The sequence below is a fragment of the Rattus rattus genome, chromosome 1 (assembly GCF_011064425.1).
Source record: "Rattus rattus isolate New Zealand chromosome 1, Rrattus_CSIRO_v1, whole genome shotgun sequence".
NCBI lineage: Eukaryota > Metazoa > Chordata > Mammalia > Rodentia > Muridae > Rattus > Rattus rattus.
In genome coordinates, this window is record NC_046154.1 from 212,788,616 (window position 1) to 212,811,642 (window position 23,027).

Below are 23,027 nucleotides of genomic sequence, written 5' to 3' on the forward strand. Positions count from 1 at the left end.
TTTCCCATTTCTCTGTCTCTGCTTTTCAAGGCTTTGTCTCTCACATCACCATCATTTTTTCTAGGGTTGCATGTGGCTCCGCACACATCTTCAATACCGAGACAGGAAGTAACCTTGGGTTTTAATCTAATTCTTTTTTTTTTTATTAACTTGAGTATTTCTTATATACATTTAAGTGTTATTCCCTTTCCGGTTCCGAACAAACATCCCCTCCCCTCCCCTTCCTTATGGGTGTTCCTCCCCACCCCTCCCCCATTGCCGCCTCCTCCCCAACAGTCTAGTTCACTGGGGTTCCAGTCTTAGCAGGACCAGGGCTTCCCCTTCCACTGGTGCTCTTACTAGGATATTCATTGCTACCTATGAGGTCAGAGTCCAGGGTCAGTCCATGTATAGTCTTTAGGTAGTGGCTTAGTCCCTGGAAGCTCTGGTTGCTTGGCATTGTTGTACATATGGGGTCTCGAGCCCCTTCAAGCTCTTCAGTTCTTTTCTCTGATTCCTTCAACGGGGGTACTATTCTCAGTTCAGTGGTTTGCTGCTGGCATTCGCCTCTGTATTTGCTGTATTCTGGCTATGTCTCTCAGGAGCGAGCTACATCCGGCTCCTGTCGGTCTGCACTTCTTTGCTTCATCCATCTTGTCTAATTGGGTGGCTGTATATGTATGGGCCACATGTGGGGCAGGCTCTGAATGGGTGTTCCTTCAGTCTCTGTTTTAATCTTTGCCTCTCTCTTCCCTGCCAAGGGTATTCTTGTTCCCCTTTTAAAGAAGGAGTGAAGCATTCACATTTTGATCATCCGTCTTGAGTTTCATTTGTTCTAGGCATCTAGGGTAATTCAAGCATTTGGGCTAATAGCCACTTATCAATGAGTGCATACCATGTATGTCTTTCTGTGATTGCGTTAGCTCACTGAGGATGATATTTTCCAGTTCCAACCATTTGCCTACGAATTTCATAAAGTCGTTGTTTTTGATAGCTGAGTAATATTCCATTGTGTAGATGTACCACATTTTCTGTATCCATTCCTCTGTTGAAGGGCATCTGAGTTCTTTCCAGCTTCTGGCTATTATAAATAAGGCTGCAATGAACATAGTGGAGCACGTGTCTTTTTTATATGTTGGGGCATCTTTTGGGTATATGCCCAAGAGAGGTATAGCTGGATCCTCAGGCAGTTCAATGTCCAATTTTCTGAGGATCCTCCAGACTGATTTCCAGAATGGTTGTACCAGTCTGCAACCCCACCAACAATGGAGGAGTGTTCCTCTTTCTCCACATCCTCTCCAGCATCTGCTGTCACCTGAGTTTTTGATCTTAGCCATTCTCACTGGTGTGAGGTGAAATCTCAGGGTTGTTTTGATTTGCATTTCCCTTATGACTAAAGATGTTGAACATTTCTTTAGGTGTTTCTCGGCCATTCGGCATTCCTCAGCTGTGAATTCTTTGTTTAGCTCTGAACCCCATTTTTTAATAGGGTTATTTGTTTCCCTGGGTCTAACTTCTTGAGTTCTTTGTATATTTTGGATATAAGGCCTCTATCTGTTGTAGGATTGGTAAAGATCTTTTCCCAATCTGTTGGTTGCCGCTTTGTCCTAACCACAGTGTCCTTTGCCTTACAGAAGCTTTGCAGTTTTATGAGATCCCATTTGTCGTTTCTTGATCTTAGAGCATAAGCCATTGGTGTTTTGTTTAGGAAATTTTTTCCAGTGCCCATGTGTTCCAGATGCTTCCCTAGTTTTTCTTCTATTAGTTTGAGTGTGTCTGGTTTGATGTGGAGGTCCTTGATCCACTTGGACTTAAGCTTTGTACAGGGTGATAAGCATGGATCGATCTGCATTCTTCTACATGTTGACCTCCAGTTGAACCAGCACCATTTGCTGAAAATGCTATCTTTTTTCTATTGGATGGTTTTGGCTCCTTTGTCAAAAATCAAGTGACCATAGGTGTGTGGGTTCATTTCTGGGTCTTCAATTCTGTTCCATTGGTCTATCTGTCTGTCTCTGTACCAATACCATGCAGTTTTTATCACTATTGCTCTGTAATACTGCTTGAGTTCAGGGATAGTGATTCCCCCTGAAGTCCTTTTATTGTTGAGGATAGCTTTAGCTATCCTGGGTTTTTTGTTATTCCAGATGAATTTGCAAATTGTTCTGTCTAACTCTTTGAAGAATTGGGTTGGTATTTTGATGGGGATTGCATTGAATCTGTAGATTGCTTTTGGTAAAATGGCCATTTTTACTATATTAATCCTGCCAATCCATGAGCATGGGAGATCTTTCCACCTTCTGAGGTCTTCTTCAATTTCTTTCTTCAGTGTCTTGAAGTTCTTATTGTACAGATCTTTTACTTGCTTGGTTAAAGTCACACCGAGGTACTTTATATTATTTGGGTCTATTATGAAGGGTGTCGTTTCCCTAATTTCTTTCTCGGCTTGTTTCTCTTTTGTATAGAGGAAGGCAACTGATTTATTTGAGTTAATTTTATACCCAGCCACTTTGCTGAAGTTGTTTATCAGCTTTAGTAGTTCTCTGGTGGAACTTTTGGGATCACTTAAATATACTATCATATCATCTGCAAATAGTGATATTTTGACTTCTTCTTTTCCAATCTGTATCCCCTTGACCTCCTTTTGTTGTCTGATTGCTCTGGCTAGAACTTCAAGAACTATATTGAATAAGTAGGGAGAGAGTGGGCAGCCTTGTCTAGTCCCTGATTTTAGTGGGATTGCTTCAAGTTTCTCTCCATTTAGTTTAATGTTAGCAACTGGTTTGCTGTATGTATATTTTACTATGTTTAGGTATGGGCCTTGAATTCCTATTCTTTCCAGGACTTTTATCATGAAGGGGTGTTGAATTTTGTCAAATGCTTTCTCAGCATCTAATGAAATGATCATGTGGTTTTGTTCTTTCAGTTTGTTTATATAATGGATCACGTTGATGGTTTTCCGTATATTAAACCATCCCTGCATGCCTGGGATGAAGCCTACTTGATCATGGTGGATGATTGTTTTGATGTGCTCTTGGATTCGGTTTGCCAGGATTTTATTGAGTATTTTTGCGTCGATATTCATAAGGGAAATTGGTCTGAAGTTCTCTTTCTTTGTTGTGTCTTTGTGTGGTTTAGGTATAAGAGTAATTGTGGCTTCATAGAAGGTATTCAGTAGTGATCCATCTGTTTCAATTTTGTGGAATAGTTTGGATAATATTGGTATGAGGTCTTCTATGAAGGTTTGATAGAATTCTGCACTAAACCCGTCTGGACCTGGGCTCTTTTTGGTTGGGAGACCTTTAATGACTGCTTCTATTTCGTTAGGAGTTATGGGGTTGTTTAACTGGTTTATCTGTTCCTGGTTTAACTTCGGTACCTGGTATCTGTCTAGGAAATTGTCCATTTCCTGAAGATTTTCAAGTTTTGTTGAATATAGGCTTTTATAGTAAGATCTGATGATTTTTTGAATTTCCTCTGAATCTGTGTTTCTGTCGCCCTTTTAGTTTCTGATTTTGTTAATTTGGACACACTCTCTGTGTCCTCTCGTTAGTTTGGCTAAGGGTTTATCTATCTTGTTGATTTTCTCAAAGAACCAACTTTTGGTTCTGTTGATTCTTTCTATTGTCCTTTTTGTTTCTACTTGGTTGATTTCTGCTCTGGGTTTGATTATTTCCTGCCTTCTACTCCTCCTGAGTGTATTTGCTTCTTTTTGTTCTAGAGCTTTTTAGGTGTGCTGTCAAGCTGCTGACATATGCTCTTTCCTGTTTCTTTCTGCAGGCACTCAGCGCTATGAGTTTTCCTCTTAGCACAGCTTTCATTGTGTCCCATAAGTTTGGGTATGTTGTACCTTCATTTTCATTAAATTCTAAAAAGTTTTAATTTCTTTCTTTATTTCTTCCTTGACCAGGTTATCATTGAGTACAACATTGTTCAATTTCCAAGTATATGTGGGCATTCTTCTTTGATTGTTATTGAAGACCAATTTTAGGCCGTGGTGGTCTGATAGCACGCATGGGATTATTTCTATCTTTCTGTACCTGTTGAGGCCCGTTTTTTGACCAATTATATGGTCAATTTTGGAGAAAGTACCATGAGGAGCTGAGAAGAAGGTATATCCTTTTGCTTTAGGATAGAATGTTCTATAAATATCCGTTAAGTCCATTTGGCTCATGATTTCTCTTAGTCTGGCTACATCTCTGTTTAATTTCTGTTTCCATGATCTGTCCATTGATGAGAGTGGGGTGTTGAAATCTCCCACTATTATTGTGTGAGGTGCAATGTGTTTTTGAGCTTTAGTAAGGTTTCTTTTTCATATGTAGGTGCCCTTGTATTTGGGGCATAGATATTTAGGATTGAGAGTTCATCTTGGTGGATTTTCCTTTGATGAATATGAAGTGTCCTTCCTTATCTTTTTTGATGACTTTTAGTTGAAAATTGATTTTATTTGATATTAGAATGGCTACTCCAGCTTGCTTCTTCTGACCATTTGCTTGGAAAGTTGTTTTCCAGCCTTTCACTCTGAGGTAGTGTCTGTCTTTGTCTCTGAGGTGTGTTTCCTGTAGGCAGCAGAATGCAGGGTCCTCGTTGCGTATCCAGTTTGTTAATCTATGTCTTTTTATTGGGGAGTTGAGGCCATTGATGTTGAGAGATATTAAGGAATAGTGATTATTGCTTCCCGTTATATTCATATTTGGATATGAGGTTATGTTTGTGTGCTTTCATTCTCTTTGTTTTGTTGCCAAGACGATTAGTTTTTTGCTTCTTCTAGGGTATAGCTTGCCTCCTTATGTTGGGCTTTACCATTTATTATCCTTTAGTGCTGGATTTGTAGAAAGATATTGTGTAAATTTGGTTTTGTCATGGAATATCTTGGTTTCTCCATCTATGTTAATTGAGAGTTTTGCAGGATACAGTAGCCTGGGCTGGCATTTGTGTTCTCTTAGGGTCTGTATGACATCAGTCCAGGATCTTCTGGCCTTCATAGTTTCTGGCGAAAAGTCTGGTGTGATTCTGATAGGTCTGCCTTTATATGTTACTTGACCTTTTTCCCTTACTGCTTTTAATATTCTTTCTTTATTTTGTGCGTTTGGTGTTTTGACTATTATGTTACGGGAGGTGTTTCTTTTCTGGTCCAATCTATTTGGAGTTCTGTGGGCTTCGTGTATGCCTATGGGTATCTCTTTTTTTAGGTTAGGAAGTTTTCTTCTATGATTTTGTTGAAGATATTTACTGGTCCTTTTGAGCTGGGAGTCTTCACTCTTTCTATACCTATTATCCTTAGGTTTGATCTTCTCATTGAGTCCTGGATTTCCTGTATGTTTTGGACCAGTAGCTTTTTCCGCTTTACATTATCTTTGACAGTTGAGTCAATGATTTTTATGGAATCTTCTGCTCCTGAGATTCTCTCTTCCATCTCTTGTATTCTGTTGGTGAAGCTTGTATCTACAGCTCCTTGTCTCTTCTTTTGGTTTTCAATATCCAGGGTTGTTTCCATGTGTTCTTTCTTGATTGCTTCTATTTCCATTTTTAATTCCTTCAACTGTTTGATTGTGTTTTCCTGGAATTCTTTCAGGGATTTTTGTGACTCCTCTCTATGGGCTTCTACTTGTTTATTTATGATTTCCTGATATTCTTTCAGGTATTTTTGTGTCTTCTCTCTATGGGCTTCTACTTGTTTATTTATGTTTTCCTGGAATTTTTTCAGGCATTTTTGCGATTCCTCTCTGTAGGCTTCTACTTGTTCTCTAAAAGAGTTCTTCACGTCTTTCTTGAAGTCCTCCAGCATCATGATCAAATATGATTTTGAATCTAGATCTTGCTTTTCTGCTGTGTTTCGATATTCCATGTTTGTTTTGATGGGAGAATTGGGCTCCGATGTTGCCATGTAGTCTTGGTTTCTGTTGCTTGGGTTCCTGCGCTTGCCTCTCACCTTCAGATTATCTCTAGTGTTACTTTGTTCTGCTATTTCTGACAGTGGTTAGACTGTCCTATAAGCCTGTGTGTCAGGAGTGCTGTAGACCTGTTTTACTGTTTTCTTTCAGCCTGTTATGGGGACAGAGTGTTCTGCTTTCGTGCGTGTAGTTTTTCCTCTCTACAGGTCTTCAGCTGTTCCTGTGGGCCTGTGTCTTGAGTTCACCAGGCAGGTCACTTGCAGCAGACAAGTTGGTCTGCGCCGCCCCTTCTGGGAGCTTCAGTGCACCAGGGTTCCAGATGCCTTTGGTGTTTTCCTCTGGTGTCCGAAATGTGTGTGCGTAGAGCAGTCTCTTCTGGTTTCCCAGGTTTGTCTGCCTCTCTGAAGGTTTAGCTCTCCCTCCCACGGGATTTGGGTGCAGAGAACTGTTTATCCGGTCTGTTTCCTTCAGGTTCCAGCGGTGTCTCAGGCACAGGGGTCCTGCCGCTCCTGGGCCCTCTCCCACGGGAGCCCAGAGGCGTTATACAGTTTCCTCTTGGGCCAGGGATGTGGGCAGGGGTGGGCAGCGTTGGTGGTCTCTTCCGCTCTGCAGCCTCAGGAGTGCCCACCTGACCAGGCGGTGAGGTCTCTCTCCCACGGAGTCTGGGAGCAGAGCGCTGCTGCAGGCCTGGATCCGCGCGTGTGCTTAATCTAATTCTTATAGTGGTTATTTCTTTCCCCATTGGCTGGGTGAGTATCTCACTGCCTTATTTAATTGGCTAACCTGAAAGCAACTGGCTCATTGGAAAGGAGCCATTGCTCCAAACAGAAAAGAATCATTGTTCCAGGTCATGGGTTCCTGGAATGGATTCCTGGACCTGGGAGTATAGTATAGGGTTAGAACACTGACCTAACAGTGTTGCAGGATGGAAAGGCTAAAAAGATTTGTGTTCTCCTCTCTAGAGTCAAGATTTATAATGTTCGAGCATCATCTGAGCAATCTAGCAAAGGGATAAAGGAAGCAGATCATTCCCAATAGTATTTTACTGGATATTGATACATTTTAACCTGAAAGTTGTAAAACAAATGTTTCAGAATACATTAATATTTCACAATGCTTAAGAGTTATTAGAAATTTCTTACTATATAATTTCATGAAGTTAATTTGGAAAAACCATTGCAATGTAGACTTTTTTTTTTTGTTGAGAGACACATTTTGAAATATAAGAAAGAAAAAAAATCCTAATTAGAGTGGCCAGATAGAACCTAAATTGTGGCTGATTGATAGCTATTACAGCCAAATTATCCTAGTGCACTGGCAGTTACATTATTTGGGTCCTTAGTACAGAAAGGTTTATTGCTGTACAAACCTGGGGTAAACTGACACGAACACCAAATTTTGCCTTTTTCCTATGCCTTTCTTCTCAAGCTCTTTGGGTGTCAACAATTGATAGTTAAAAAAAATTACATTTTTTTTTTTTTTTTGCTGAAGTTGTTTTTGCCTGGAGAAGTTCTCTGGTAGAATTTTTGGGTTTGATTATGTATAATATATGTCATATCATCTGCAAATAGTGATACCTGTATTTCTTCTTTGCCAGTTTTAATCCCCTTTATCTCTTTTTGTTGTCTTATTGTTCTAGCTAGCATTGGAGTACTATATTGAATAGATATGGGGAGAGTGGGCATCCTTGTCTTGTCCCCGATTTTAGGGGTATTGCTTCAAGTATCACTTCATTTAATTTGATATTGGCTGTTGGTTTGCAGTAAATTGCTTTTATCATGTTTAGGTATGGGCCTAATCTGATCTCTCCAATACTTTTAACATGAAGGGTGTTGTATTTTGTCAAATGTTTTTTCTGCATCTAAGGAGATGATCATGCGATTTTTTCTTTGAGTTTGTTTATATAGTGGATTATGTTAATGGACTTTCATATATTGAACCAACCTTTCATCCCTGGGATGAAGCATACTTGACATGGAGGCTAGGCCAATCAAAGTTATAGGGATTCCTTTTTAATGTAAGACCTTTGCCTTTCATATCTTCAATTAAACTAATGATTTATGATTTCATGTCCTTCAGATTTTAGTTCTAATTAGAGTCAATTCTACACTTTTAATCTTTAATCTTCTATTTTAAAATGTATATTAATTTTAAATTATATGTTAAAATATATTTTAACGTAGCTAATAACATAAGAAGACATGTATGTAATTTATAAGTACAATGTACATATAAATGATGTATATGCAGTTAAAAATATTTCTTAACTACAGATAATCCATCCAAGTAAGTATGAAAGCCTCCTAGGTATAAGTCCCACCTGTCAAGATAATTATCCTCTATTTCCATCTAACATTATTTTGGCTACCTTACAAAAAAATCAGTATTTTGTGTCTTTAAAAATATATTTGGAGTTTTTTCTTTTCTTTCTTTTTCTTTTTCCTTTGTCACAAAAGCAAATAGCACTTCTTAAAAGTTCTTAAAATATATATTACAATTGCTGGTTATAAATATAAAAATATATATTACAATTGCTGCTTAGCTGCTTTCATGAAGGAAAATTGCAATTTATGTATTTTCTTTTTCCAATTAACTTTCTGCAGCTTAAGAGGTTTGTTTGAGCTGTTACTCTGATTAAGTCACAGCATGATATGTCATAATTTGGCAAGAAGTTTAAACCTTACTTGACTTTTTTCCTGAGTAATTTTAAATTCATAAAATATGAGTAAAAACCTTGCATGTAAGTTTGCATATTTTCTTTTTATTAAAATAGTGATAAAAACAAGAGAAGAACAAAAACAGTCAAGAAAACTTTGGAACCCAAATGGAACCAGACTTTCATTTATTCTCCTGTTCACCGAAGAGAATTCCGGGAACGAATGCTCGAAATCACCCTTTGGGATCAAGCTCGAGTTCGAGAGGAAGAGAGTGAATTCCTAGGAGAGGTACCTGGGAGTAGTTAAGGCTGACTGCCTCAGTCCATTCTGTTGTTTACATGACTGCTTCCAGTAGAGTCACAAGGTTAAATGGCTTAATTCAGCAGAAGGAATTCACTGCTTTAAGATAAAACTTAGCAATAATAAAGAAAACAGTGTTTTAAGATTCTTAGTGAAGCTGATGTGTAAGTAGTGACATAAGCCTATGATATCAGCTCCTAGGAAAGCTGATCCTTTGAGTCAACAATTCAAGTGCAATAAGGCCAGCATGTTGAAGCTCAGTCTCAAGACCAAAAGCCAAGACCCAAGCAAGCAAAACCCCATGATAACAAAGGGCTGGGGAAGACTCCTAATACATGATGAGAAAGTGTGGTTTGCACTTGACACACACACTGTTGCCTTGTCGAGTGCTTTTAGCTTTTTGTTATTTTATTCCTTGATTATTATGTAACATATATAATGTATTGGGCATTTTTTCTATGGGTTTACCTCAAGAATTTGTATCTCATGGTGGATTCAGACATTGCTGTGATGAGGAGAATGTAGTAGGGATGTATAATTGCTGTGCTGGACTAAAGTCATCAAAAAGTTTTCACAAGAATTTATATAGTCAACGAGACTGAGATTTCTGCAGAGAGAATAACAAGGCATCAGGGTTTATGAGTTTGGGTCAGCTCCCTCAACTTTGCAGGGAGGACATGAAGCTTCAAGGTTAAAAGGACATCGGAGCATGTTCCCTACTTGATTAAATCCTACGAATAATGGGAACCAGTGAAAGTTTTCAACAAAGTTTCTCTAAATTGTGAGTAGAGAAAAATGTTTCCAGTTGTAATGTGGAGAACAAACAGAAGAGGGATGAGAGATGAAGACACTCTCTGTTTGCATATGATAGTAAGAAAAATCAGTTATTTGCTTCATGAAATCTTTTTTTTAGTCTACCCACTTTTCCTGGTTATGTGAAAGGAGAATGGCATGGATAAAATAAAAGAAAGAAATATGAACTGAATGACGTGAGTTAAAGAGTTACAGACCTAGTAATCATTTGGATAGAAGGATCACGCGGTTCTTGGGAACAATGACTCTAGCCATTGGCCTCTCTGCACTTCTGGTACTCTCACTTTCTAGCCCTGCATCCAGCAAGTTCATCTGTCCTGCATCAGTTTCCCTCTTTAGCCAAGTGTAAATAATGTTAATATGTAGCTCAAATTTAGTAGAAGGATTAAATAAGTATAGTATGTGTTAACATGACATCATAGTGCCTCTAATATTGAAAATGTACAGGGGACATTTAGACCTAGTAAAATAACAGTATTTGTCTATTTACTTGTAGCTAAATGGCATGATAATTTACCACTTTATCCTCACATGGTAGATCTACAAAATATGCACAAACTCTGTCGTACTTGTATAATAATCTCAAGGAAAACAGAAAATCATTTCTACAAATTGATTTCTCTTATAATTAAAAATCATATTATACCATCCATAGGATGATATGATACATGTCAAGCTCCAATTCTTGTCTTTTCCGGTTTGTTTTTAAATGACACCCAACAGCCATACATTATTAACTAGTGTATATGGAGCTAATGATGTGAGGTTCTGGTTTGAACTGTCAGTGGTATGGTTTAGTACGCATCGAGTTTTAAGGAAGAAAGCTTCATTTTATCTGTTACTAACAAGCTTATCTGACCTTAAGTCATTTTTACCTATTTTTAGCTTTAGAATCCTTTTCTAAATGACAAAAATAGTCATTTTTTATTCATAGTAGATATAAATAATGTGGCATGGTTTGTTGTTAATTAATTTTTCTTCTCATTTATCAATTATTATGAAATTATTATACTAGGACCTGTAAATTAAAATGCTTTTGATTTTGAAAATAAAAATAATATCAGTTATCACAGTCAGCTTAAAAATAAAAATTGCTATTTATTTTGCATAATATATTGCAAATTTAATATTGACTTGATTGGTCAAGGTCTGTATAAAAATGTAGCTATTGAAAGTATAAATTCACTAAAACATTAGAAAAATTGTTTCTCATTTAATTACTGTCAAAACATTGCTGACAATTTGGCAACATTAAATCCACTACTTTGTTGTAAATAGAATTACTCTGATAATATTGTAAAAGTCATAGGCTATTGAAGAGATTTCATTTTTATTGGTGTAACGGCTTTGTGTCTTTGGTTTGTAGATTTTAATTGAATTGGAAACAGCTCTGTTAGATGATGAACCACACTGGTACAAACTTCAGACCCATGATGTCTCCTCTTTGCCACTCCCTCACCCTTCTCCATATATGCCACGGAGACAGCTGCATGGAGAGAGCCCAACACGCAGGTTGCAAAGTAAGTTTTGCAAACTTTATCATATATTCATTGAATGTTTCTAATCATGATTGTACATCTGACAGAGTGAAAACAGCATTATAATTGCTAATGAGTGTTTGTTAGTGTTTTCATGGCTACTATTATGGTTTTTAATAGTTTAAAACAGTAACATCGGGTTAAAGGCATGCATATGAACAATATTAAAATCATTCCAGTCGCATATTATATGATATAACATCAAATATATACAACCTTTTGAAGGTATAAGTATTTAGAGACTTAAAGTAGAAATGAGATAGCTAATACAATAAAGCTTGGTCATGTTACTGTAGATCCTAAGTGATGGAGATACTTAAAGCATAGTACCTCATCATATATTAGTAAAGATTCTTAGATCTAGTGCCTGGGGAACTGGCTGTCAGTACTGTGCTCTGCAACCAGAAGGGCCTGATTTCTAATTTCTAGCAACCACATGAGCAGCTGGTACACACTTAGAGTTCCACTTTGTGAAAGCCAGCACAGGCAGATTCCTGAGGTTCACTGAAGAGCCACCCTAGCCCTTCTGGTGAGCACCGGGTTCAGTGAAAAACCTTGTTTCAGAGCAGTGTAGATAACACGTGTGCACATTTCCTCAGTACCCATCCATATATGTGCATATAAACATATAACATCCATATGTTCACGGACACACGCATGCACACATACTGGATTGATCAAATACAAACCAGTACAATTGTTCTTGTTTTAATTACTAGCAACTGTGTCAGGCCATTCTACATTAGCTTTGTATAATTTAATAACACTCTCATAGACTGAAAATGCCGCACTCGGCTTGTCTTCCACCCCATTAGCTGTGCTTTTCTGACAAATAAGTGGTAGAGACATGAGATGAAGGCTTTTTCTCTCACTATCATGCGTGAGCTGTATTCTTTTTATATGGTCACAGGGTTCTTGTTTACTGACATTTCTGTGTTAGCTGACTGGCATTGGTGAGATTTCATAAGTGTCCAGTTAAAAGCAACAAACCATGTTGTTATTTGTTGGTAGTGAGAGGTATGCTTGATGGTCACAACTTTTTTCCAGACATATCACCTCCTTTTGCTGAATTGGACTAAATTAGAAATCTAAAAGTGCTGAATATGTATAAAATTAAGATTGGTTCTCTGAGAGTCACAGGAAAGCCCAAGGAATGAGCTTCATCTTTCTAAAAAAATAATTCTCTTTAATAACTAGAATTTTATTTCCACTAGCACAATATCAGATATTCAGATAAAACTAATTTAAAATAATTTTCATAGTTCTTTATTAACCCTCTGAGACCATAAACCCTCACGTATTCCTATTGGTAACTGCTATTACAACCGACTTTGTTGGAAAAGTTACATTATCACAATGAAATTGTCTATTCTTCTGGCCACTATAATCTATGTATAATCTATGTACATTCTCCTTAGATTGTAGAGTAGGACAGTTGGTTATGACATGAAGATGATTAATGTGTCTCCCTGTGTACTAATTCATCTAACTTAATGCGGATGTCGGCCAGCGTGCCCTTTTTTATAGACAGAGTCTCTTCTCTCCCTGCTTCTGTTGTTGTTCGCAGTTATGGATATGTTTGAGGATTTCAATCCTGAAACTAAATTCTTCCATGTTTGCTCCCAGTCCATGCTTTGTAATTCTTGTCTTTAAGTTCTTTCTGACAGAACTCTGGTAATTTGTATATTTATACTTAAATTTCTTATAGATTTTAGTTAAGATATCCATCTGCATTTTGGCTTTATTTTGTTATATTTTTCCATTTAACTTTCTTTGACATCTTCCTCACTTTAAACACAAGAACATTAAGTAAGTACGTGTCGAGCTTGTAGGGCTTGATGCTGTAACTGCCCCAGACACACTAATTAGAGGTATAACTCTTTCACCAACTTGGACAGAGTTACATTCAGAGTTACAAAAAAAAGTGTAAATGATGCTGACATACCTTACAGGTCCTCTTAACAGAGATCTTAGAAAGTCAAAAAAGAATAGCATTCAAAAATACCCTTAGAATTTTATCTACATTGATCTTCACTGAAGTGTCCCAAGTTACAGTGGTTATCTGAAGCCAGGTTTGAGCAAGGTAATTTCCCTGGTGCTTCATTGTGTGATGGCTGCAGGTTGGAGTTACTTTACTGGGACATTAAAATATTGATGATGTTGTTGTTTAAATATCGACCTGCGCCCGGATAAAGCACACCAAGCCAACACGGTACCACGTGGAGAGATTTAATGGGAGAATAAGACACAGGGAAGAGACAGGAGAAAGAAGAGAAAGAGAGGGTAGAAGATGTCTGCCTAGAAGATGTCTGCCTTTTATTTGGAATCTGATGTAAATGCTCCCAGGTGGAGTTGGGAATTGAGCCAATGATAGACTGGGAATGTATGGCCATTGCCATGGCAACAGTGACCAAATGGTGTTGCTGCTGAAGGCAATTCCTGATACAAATAGATTTACTCTAGAACTTTCCAGACACGGATACTTTGTTACTCACAAAGCATCTTTAATCAGGATCTTCAGATGATCTAGGACTCTGACCCTCAGTGGCTCCTGTGCTGAGTCCCTGCAGAGCAACCTCTTTGTCCAGACTGCTCTCCAGTGAAGCCATAGCCCTCCTTAGAGTGTTCCATTATCATGCTAATAAGCTAGAGTTAACAAAGTGTCCCTTTGTTTTCAACTCTGAAGCAAATTCCCTTAATTTAGAGAAAAACTACTCAAGTTTTAGTATCTTTTAAAAATATCGAGGGGAAAAAATACATCAATAGAAAAACTAAGTATCATGACAGTATCATAATCTTGTTCTCCTTTCTCTGTCTGCCTGCCTGTCTGCCTGCCTGTTTGTCTGCCTGTCTGCCTGTCTGTCTGTCTGCCTGCCTGTCTGTCTGTCTCCCTGTCTCCCTCCCTCTCTCTGTGAGTGTGTATATGTGTCCTATAATAAGATGGAGTGGTGTATATAGTTCATATGAGCTTTGAAGAGCACTTTGGAGATACTGAAAATAGGGACTGCGGTAAACATTTTAGGTAGACCCAAACAAAAACAGTATGGTTGTATACTAAATAGAGAAGAGAACAGTTGATAATATGTGAGGACACATAATACAATGTGAGGATCACTAGATTTAAAAATTATATAGATGACTAGTACTTTTATTTTAAACAAAATTGTTGGGTGGTAAGTTTGAAATTTAATAATGTGTGACTACCTTGGTGAAGCTTGATAATTACAATTGGTGCTGATTTCATTGTTGTTTGTTGTTTTAATCCTAATATAACCCATTGCATTCAATTCTTTCTTAGTTAACTAAAATATGATCTTCTAAATGTTACAGCATTTATGAAATTGTTAGTCTACTAGATTTATTTCCTTTGTCTGTAGTTAGACATTTATTCTCTTGAGAAATGGTTTCTTGTACCTCTTATACTGTTCCCACTGTGCTTCAGGTACTGTGGCCAGAAAAAAAAGTTCTGTTTTGCTTCCTACAAAATACTTTATGTAATTGATCTGCTCTGTAGGCTTCTGACAGATCAGTCTTGTGAACAGTTGGCAAACGTACTGTTCCTACATTTGGAAACTTCACTTTAGAAATATCATCACACTTTTGAAACTTTAATTCAATGTTAGAAAATAAGCCTTGTACTACTGATGTGTGTTCTATGGAGTGTGGTGAGGTGTGGGGGAAGGGGTACCCAGGGGAGCCCATGCTGAAGCATATGCCGCACCCCCCCCCAACGTGACCAGTCACAGGATGGTATGGGATAGAATAGAGTTTATTCAGGGCATGGGGAGAGGAGTCAAGAGGGTAATAGAGGCAGAGAAAGGCAGAGAGAGAGAGAGAGAGAGGGGAAAGGGGGAGGAGGGGGGAGAAGAAGAAGAAGAGGAGGAGAAGAAGAAGTAGAGGAGAAATAGAGAAACAGAAATAGAGGCTGGCCATGGGCACATGAGGAGAGAGGAGGGAAGGGAATGGGGAGAGAGTGGGGACAGGAAGGCAAGAGAGCAAGAGCAACAGGATGGTGGGGGAGGTCCCTTCCACAGTGAATCAGGCCTAGCTGGTTGTTGCCAGGTAACTGAGGTGGAGCTTAGACAGAATGCTAACAACAACAGTAAATTACATTCCCTCCATTAGACATATCAATTGTATTACAAAAAGAAGCAAAATATATCCCTTTACTTTTTGATGATTTCCATAATTTTAAAATGGTATTAAAATATTTAAGTAACTGTATCCTTCAAATTTTGAATGTTTACTTTTCAATATTCTTAAAAGGAAATCAACTTTAAACTGTCCAAAATGAGTGATACTTTTCAATGGTTCATCTAATTTCAGTTCCTCAGTTGGTTAATGTTCTCTGTCTAGTAATTACCACTTGATTTTCAGAGTATATAATATGCCCATGTTCCTGACAGAAGTGCTATATAGACTTTGATTTGTGTATCTTAATTTCTGCTCTTAGCTTATAATTCTTTCAGTTAGTCAGATTTTCTTTTAATTTGTATCCATGTATAATTCTTCTTCTGAATTAGCATGGCATTTTCACTCTTTTTAACATTTTGAATGCAGTTCCTCTGCCCGTAACAACTGGCAGTTGTATGTTTGACGTTACTTCCACATTGTTTTACAGATAAAACCTTATGCTCATGCAGTTCAGGTAACCATGGCATGTGAGCTGTTGGTGCATGCGTTCATATGCAGTGTGGTTTGCTCTGTGGCTTGTGTTTTGTTTGGCTCTTGTTCCTATAGTAATCCCTAACTAATGTGTCAGGAGTGTTTCCTTACTGCCGATGGAGATTTCCAGTATTTTCATGTTTATGCATTTATTTTGATATTAAAACTTGTTTTTAAAAACAAATTCATATTTCAATGTGTTTAAATTATTTTCTTTAATATAGTATTATTTCATCAATAAAGTTTATTTAATATGTACTGTTTTATATGGCTTTATAAAACTTAAATACATCTATTTTTAAATTTATTTATTTTTATTTTGAGTGTGTAGGTGTGTATGCGGTGTGGTGTATGTGAAGGCCACCGTACAGTTTGTGAGCATTGGAACCAAACAGCTTGTCCAGCTTGGTGACAAAAAGCACTTACACAGTTATCTTGATTGCTCAAAATGCAAATAATTTTTAATGCTTTTACTTATCGGTAGCTGATGTTAAAAATCATAAGCATTTATACACTGAAGCTGCCTTTGCTCATCAGCTGTGGTAGTCTGTTCTAGAACCCCAGAATTTGGGACACAGAAGCAGCTCAGTACAGGTCTGTTGTTGTCCTTGGCTATGTGCACATAGTGAGACCAGTCTAAGCAGCACCAAACCTGTTTCCAAAACCAAATTGACTTTTTAAAAGCATTTTAAAATAAAATGAATAAAATAGATAAGTAAATAAAATAAAATAATAAATAAATAAAAATAGAATGAACTTAGTGTATTACAATAGTGCATCATGCCAATATATTGTACTCTGATGTTAAAATATTTATCTGCTCGTTTGCTTTGACTTTCAATGACTTGTAATTGGAAAATATTTTAACATGGTTAACATTACATAGTCACGCATACATACACAGACACACAAATACACTTCTGTGCATTTAAGTAGAGGTTTATTTGTTGGAAAGCAAATGAGGATAATGGGGAATTAATATATAAATTTACGTATATCCATACAAACAAATGTACATACAACTTGCATGACAATATAAATAAACTCCACTTTTAAAGAGAAATGGATTACTGCTAAGTCCCACGAGATGAAAGAATTCCAAAGAATTAACCTGTGAAAGAAGACAGTGAATACATAGACTGCATTTCCATTTCTGTGCTGAACTAAGAAATGGAAACAGTGAGTGGAATACAAACTAATAAAGAAAATTTAGTGGGAAAAATCTGATAACTAAAGGGATTAGTGAGACTAGAAGCAAATGATTGTAGAACAAGTCAATCTTGTGCAAATAAATGTCAATGTCAGATTAGTGACTGAGCTCTATCAGTGAATACATGTCAGTAAGTTTAAGAACACAGTTAATATGGATAAGTCATTAGCAAAGTGGTTTCATAAATGTCTGATTAGTAAGAAGCAAAAGGTTGAACATTACATGTTGATGTTTTTATTATATTAAAGATGTAAGAACACCTGAAACAAATAAAGCTCTTTCAGTTTTTACACAAGATAACTGAGCTAAATCCCCAACCGCTCTTTCAGTTTTTACACAAGATAATATGATTGCTGTGGCTATTTACAAAGGATGCACCCTTTATACCAGAAACTATGTGACCATTCCAAGGAAGAACCTGTAGAAAATTACTCCTGAACGTAATGACAAAAAACGTAATTGTACAATAGTTAACAAAAGAAAACAAAACAAAAACCATAATACATCATTAAGAATCTATAAATATGATAGTCATATTTATAGGTGAAATGAAAAATGTTGCCTTTTAATATGTGATTAGACATATTACTTTTAGTGTTTGGTTTTCTGAAATTTCCTTAAGTTGTTCTAAGTTGTCTGCTGCAATCATCCTATTATTCATGTTTTTTTTGAAATGAAGTATTCTGTAACCAATTAAGATGAGAATCTGACGACTTTTTGAATTTCCTCAGATTCTGTTGTTATGACTCCCTTTTCATTTCTGATTTTGTTAATTTGGATACACTCTCTGTGCACTCTGGTTAGTCTGGCTAAGGGTTTATCTATCTTGTTGATTTTCTCAAAGAACCAGCTCCTGGTTTTGTTGATTCTTTGTAGACATTTTTGTTTCTACTTGGTTGATTTCAGCTCTGAGTTTGATTATTTCCTGCCTTCTACTCCTCTTGGGTGTATTTGCTTCTTTTTATTGGTGGATTGAGTCGATTGATATTGAGAGATATTGATGACCAGTGACAATTAGTTAATTTGATGTTGATGGTGGCATTGTATGTGTGGGCTTTTGTATGTTTCTCAATTCTCTCCTTTTGGATTTCCTGGTGTAGAATTATCTATTTCTTGTGTTTTCTTGGGTATAGTTACCCTCCTTGTATTAGAATTTTCCATTTAGTATCCTCCATATGCCTGGATTGGTGGAACATATTGTTTAAATTTGCTTTTGTCATGGAATATCTTTCTCCATCTATCGTGATTGAAAATTTTGCTGAATATAGAAGTCTGGGCTGCTGTCTGTGCTCTCTTAAGAGATTGTAGAACATCTGCACAGGCCCTTCTGGCTTTTAAAGTCTCTATTGAAAAGTCTGGTGCAATTCCAATAGGTCTGCCTTTTTATGATACTTGGTCTTTATCCCTTGTAGCTTTTTAATATTTTCTTTGTTCTGTACATTAACTATTTTAGTTATTATGTGGCAGGAGGATTTTCCTTTCTTGTTCAATGTGTTTGTTGTTCTGTAAGCTTCTTGTACGTTTTTTCTGGCTCTTTGAATTGGGAGTCTTCTCCTTCTTCTGTTCCTATTATTCTTTCATTTGGTCTTGTCATAGTGTAACATATTCTCTGGATGTTTTATGTTAGAAACTTTTCATTTTTAGCATTCTTTTGACAGATGTATCAATTTCTTCTATGATAACTTCTACTATTGAAATTCTCTCTGGCATCTCTTGTATTCTCTTGGTTATATTTGTGTCTGTATTTGCTGTTCTCTTTTCTAGGTTTTTCAACTCCAGAATTGCCTTAGCTTTTTTTAAAAAATTGTTTATATTTTCTATTTTCAGGTCTTGAACAATTTTATTAATTCTTTCACCTTTTGATTGTATTTTCCAAATATCTCTTTGCTTTGTTTTTAAGGGTCTCTCCCTGTTTGAATGTATTTTCCTGTATTTCTTTAAGGGGTTTATTTATTTCCACTTTAAAGGCCTCTATCACCTTCATAAGATTAGATTTATGGCCATTTTCTTGCAATTCAAGTGTGTTAGGATATTCAGGACTTGCTGTAGTAAGATAGCTGGGTTCTAGTGGTGCCATATTACCCTGGATTTTGCTCTTTGACTTCTTTATCCAACTAGTTGTCCCTAATGTTGGCAGGCCTGTTAGTCACTGGTGGGAGTGAGGCTGCAGGTAGAGCTGGTAGTTCCTGTCACTAGGCCTCTGGCATGGCAGGTAGAGCTGGTTGATCCTGTAGTAGCAGCTGTCCAGGGATGCAGGTAGAGCTGGTGATTCCTGATGGTTGCAGACCTCTGTTTATCCTGTCAGTAGCTGGAGATAGAAACCCTAGAAAAGAGAACAGTAACTATAAACACAAACATCGCCAATAGAATATAAGAGATAAAAGAAAGAATTTCAGAGAGTCGTGGCCCTGGAAATAGAGAGCAGATGGGGTAGCGTGGAGCTCCCCACTACTGGGTTTGCCCAGAGGAACCTTGAGGCAGGGGATTGGTGGTAGGGGTCTCAACTGGTGGATGCTGATGGCTGTGGGTGTCTGGGTTGTAGTTAGAGATTTGGAACTGGAAGCTGGAGGGCAAAGGAGTGGGGGCAGACCTCATGGCTGTTGGGCTTGCTGGGGACCCAGCAGGCAGGAGCTTGCCCAGCCTCTTTGTACTTCACTTGCTGTGTTTTGAATTGAATTATGCCTTCAAAAACATACACATTAAAATCCTAACTTCTAGGTACTTCAGAATATGAGCTTCTTTGTAAATTAGTTGTTTGGATGTAGTCAAGTTAAGTTAAGGTCATTCATAGTATCTCTAATCTAGTGTGACTGAGATGTGATAAAAGGAAGAGATTTGGTTAGAAAATGACAACTCCATAGCTGTAAGACAGATGGCCGGGTGACTAGATGCATTTGTGAGTCAGGAGCACCAAGGATTTCTGGAAACAGCAGGGCCAGGAACAAGCACTTGGCCCTGCCAAACCTGTGAAGAATGGCTGCTGCTCTCCAGAACTGCGAGGCAGTAAAATTCTATTTTGTCAAGTGGCCTATGTTTTTGTCTGTTACAGCAACTTTAAGAAACTGATGCAGAAGTATTTTGCATACATGAATGATCATGTGTTTACTCTTAAATATTTATTCTTCCGTTATTTTTATAAATGGTATCAGTTTTAAAATGATTTTCCTAATTATTTATTATTTCCTGTAAAAATATAATTCACTTTTATATTATTTATCCTAAAAATCTTCTAGTTACCATGTTTTTAATCTTTTTCCAGAGTTTTTTTTAAAGATGTATTTTTCTTCTATTGCGTGACTAAGCATGGGGTAAGATACCAGAGACTAGAAGAAGGTTTTGGGTTCTCTGGAACTAGAATTTCATGTGTTGTAAGCTGCCTTCAGTGTGTGCTGAAAACTGAACTGAGGTCCTCTGCAAGATCAGGACGTATTCTTAACATTTGAACCATCCCTTCATTTCCAGCAAGTTCTAATTCATAATTCCTATTACAAGTCATGCTTGATTTGTAAACTATACTCTTCTTTCTCTGGTACTGCCTGTTTAGAACATTCAGTGCAATGCTGAAGAGAAAGCTCGTCTTCAGAGAGTGCACTTGTTCGCAGTGTCAGAGGGAAGCGTGCAATGTTTCATCATTATGTGTGTTTAGTCATAGAGGTTACAGATAACTTTTATTGTTGGAGAAAATTGCTTCTCATGAATCTGCTGAGGAATTTATCATGACTGTGGGCTGAACTTTCAAAAGTTTTTTCTTTATCTATTGAAATAATTTTTATCTTGCATGAATTAAGTTACCCTCAATAAATGTAAAATTGTGCTGGAGAGAAAAATTAACAGATTTTTCACTGTTAAAGAAGCCTCCAGGATAATACTTTTTCATTGATAAGTCATATTAAAAAATTAGAGAAAATACAGAAGAGTCAATGAATACAAATTGCAAGTAAACACACAATCCAATAAGATAATAACAGCTCAGGATAGATTCAGATTTCCCATGTGCATATAAAAATACACACACAGGTTACTTTACATTCCTTAGCTGTATCTATTTCATGTATGAGTCGTTTATCCACGCACATGTATGTAAATGTACCATGTCCATGTGATGGTCCCCAGAGTTTAGAAGATGGTGTTGTGAGCTGCCATGTGGGTCCTGGGAACTAAGCCTCAGACCCTCTGCAAACTCAAGATCATTAACTGCACATTCAAGTAGCACCTCTCCAGCTCTTTGTCTAATAACATTTAAACATTTATTTATAGAAACACTCAATTTTTTTTTTTTTTTATTTTTTTTTATTATTAACTTGAGTATTTCTTATACCTTTTCGAGTGTTATTCCCTTTCCCGGTTTCCGGCAAACATCCCCCTCCCCTCCCCTCCTTATGTGTTCCTCCCAACCCTCCCCCATTGCTGCCCTATCCCCAACAGTCTAGTTCATAGGGGTTCAGTCTTAGCAGGACCCAGGGCTTCCCCTTCCACTGGTGCTTACTAGGATATTCATTGCAATCTACGAGGTCAGAGTCCAGGGTCAGTCCATGTATAGTCTTTGGGTAGTGGCTTAGTCCCTGGAAGCTCTGGTTGGTTGGCATTGCTGTACATATGGGGTCTCCTCCTTCAAGCTCTTCCAGTTCTTTCTCTGATTCCTTCAACAGGGGTCCCGTTCTCAGTTCAGTGGTTTCCTGCTGGCACTATTTGCTGTATTCTGGCTGTGTCTCAGACCTCACATTTTGATCATCCGTCTTGAGTTTCATTTGTTCTAGGCATCTAGGGTAACTCAAGCATTTGGGCATTTAACAATGAGTACATACATGTCTTTCTGTGATTTAGCTCACCAGGATGATATTTTCCAGTTCCAACCATTTGCCTCTTTCATAAAGTCATTGTTTTTTGATAGCTGAGTAATATTCCATTGTAGATGTACCATTTTCTGTATCCATTCCTCTGTTGAAGGGCATCTGGGTTCTTTTTAAGATTCTGGCTATTATAAATAAGGCTTGAAAAAGTGGAGCACGTTTTTTTATATGTTGGGGCATCTTTTGGGTATATGCCCAAGAGAGGTATAGCTGGATCCTCAGGCAGTTCAATGTCCAATTTTCTGAGGAACCTCCAGACTGATTTCCAGAATGGTTGTAGCAGTCTGCAACCCCACCAACAATGGAGGAGTGTTCCTCTTTCTCCGCATCCTCGCCAGCATTTGCTATCACCTGAGTTTTTGATCTTAGCCATTCTCACTGGTGTGAGGTGAAATCTCAGGGTTGTTTTGATTTGCATTTCCCTTATGACTAAAGATGTTGAACATTTCTTTAGGTGTTTCTCAGCCATTCGGCATTCCTCAGCTGTGAATTCTTTGTTTAGCTCTTAACCCCATTTTTTAATAGGGTTATTTGTCTCCCTGCTGTCTAACTTCTTGAGTTCTTTGTATATTTTGGATATAAGCCCTCTATCTGTTGTAGGATTGGTAAAGATCTTTTCCCAATCTGTTGGTTGCCGTTTTGTCCTAACCACAGTGTCCTTTGCCTTACAGAAGCTTTGCAGTTTTATGAGATCCCATTTGTCGATTCTTGTTCTTAGAGCATAAGCCATTGGAGAAACACTCAATTCTTTAAGATCCTGTTTTTTATTGAAAAAATTTTTTTTCATACAAAATGTTCAGATTAAAGTTTCCCCTCCCCTAACTTCTCACACACAAAATAAAATTAAAAACAGAAAATTAGAGAGGATAATATACAAGCAAAAGGCCATTAAGAGAAAAATGTCCAAACAGCTATGGTTCATTTTGTGTTAACCGTCTGCTGCTTGGCCTGCAGCCTACCCTCAAGTGTGGTTGATAGGCCCAGTGAGACTGAATTGGAAAAGAACCCTAATATTATAATTTATTTTTAAACTAATTTCAAACATTCGGTGTAGTCTTCTTTATTTTGTACCAGGCCAGTAGTAAAACAGTTGAGTGGGTAAATTATATCTGTACATTTGA

The 23,027-nt window shown here is 37.4% G+C and overlaps 1 protein-coding gene across 1 annotated transcript in view; it reads left to right on the top strand.

The window, feature by feature from the left end:
* Rims2 (regulating synaptic membrane exocytosis 2) overlaps positions 1-23,027 on the top strand; it is a 291,163-nt gene that overhangs the window by 76,214 nt on the left and 191,922 nt on the right. The window contains 2 exon segments of the mRNA XM_032914664.1: positions 8,647-8,818; positions 11,010-11,163. Of these exon segments, the coding sequence (XP_032770555.1) occupies positions 8,647-8,818; positions 11,010-11,163 (326 nt within the window).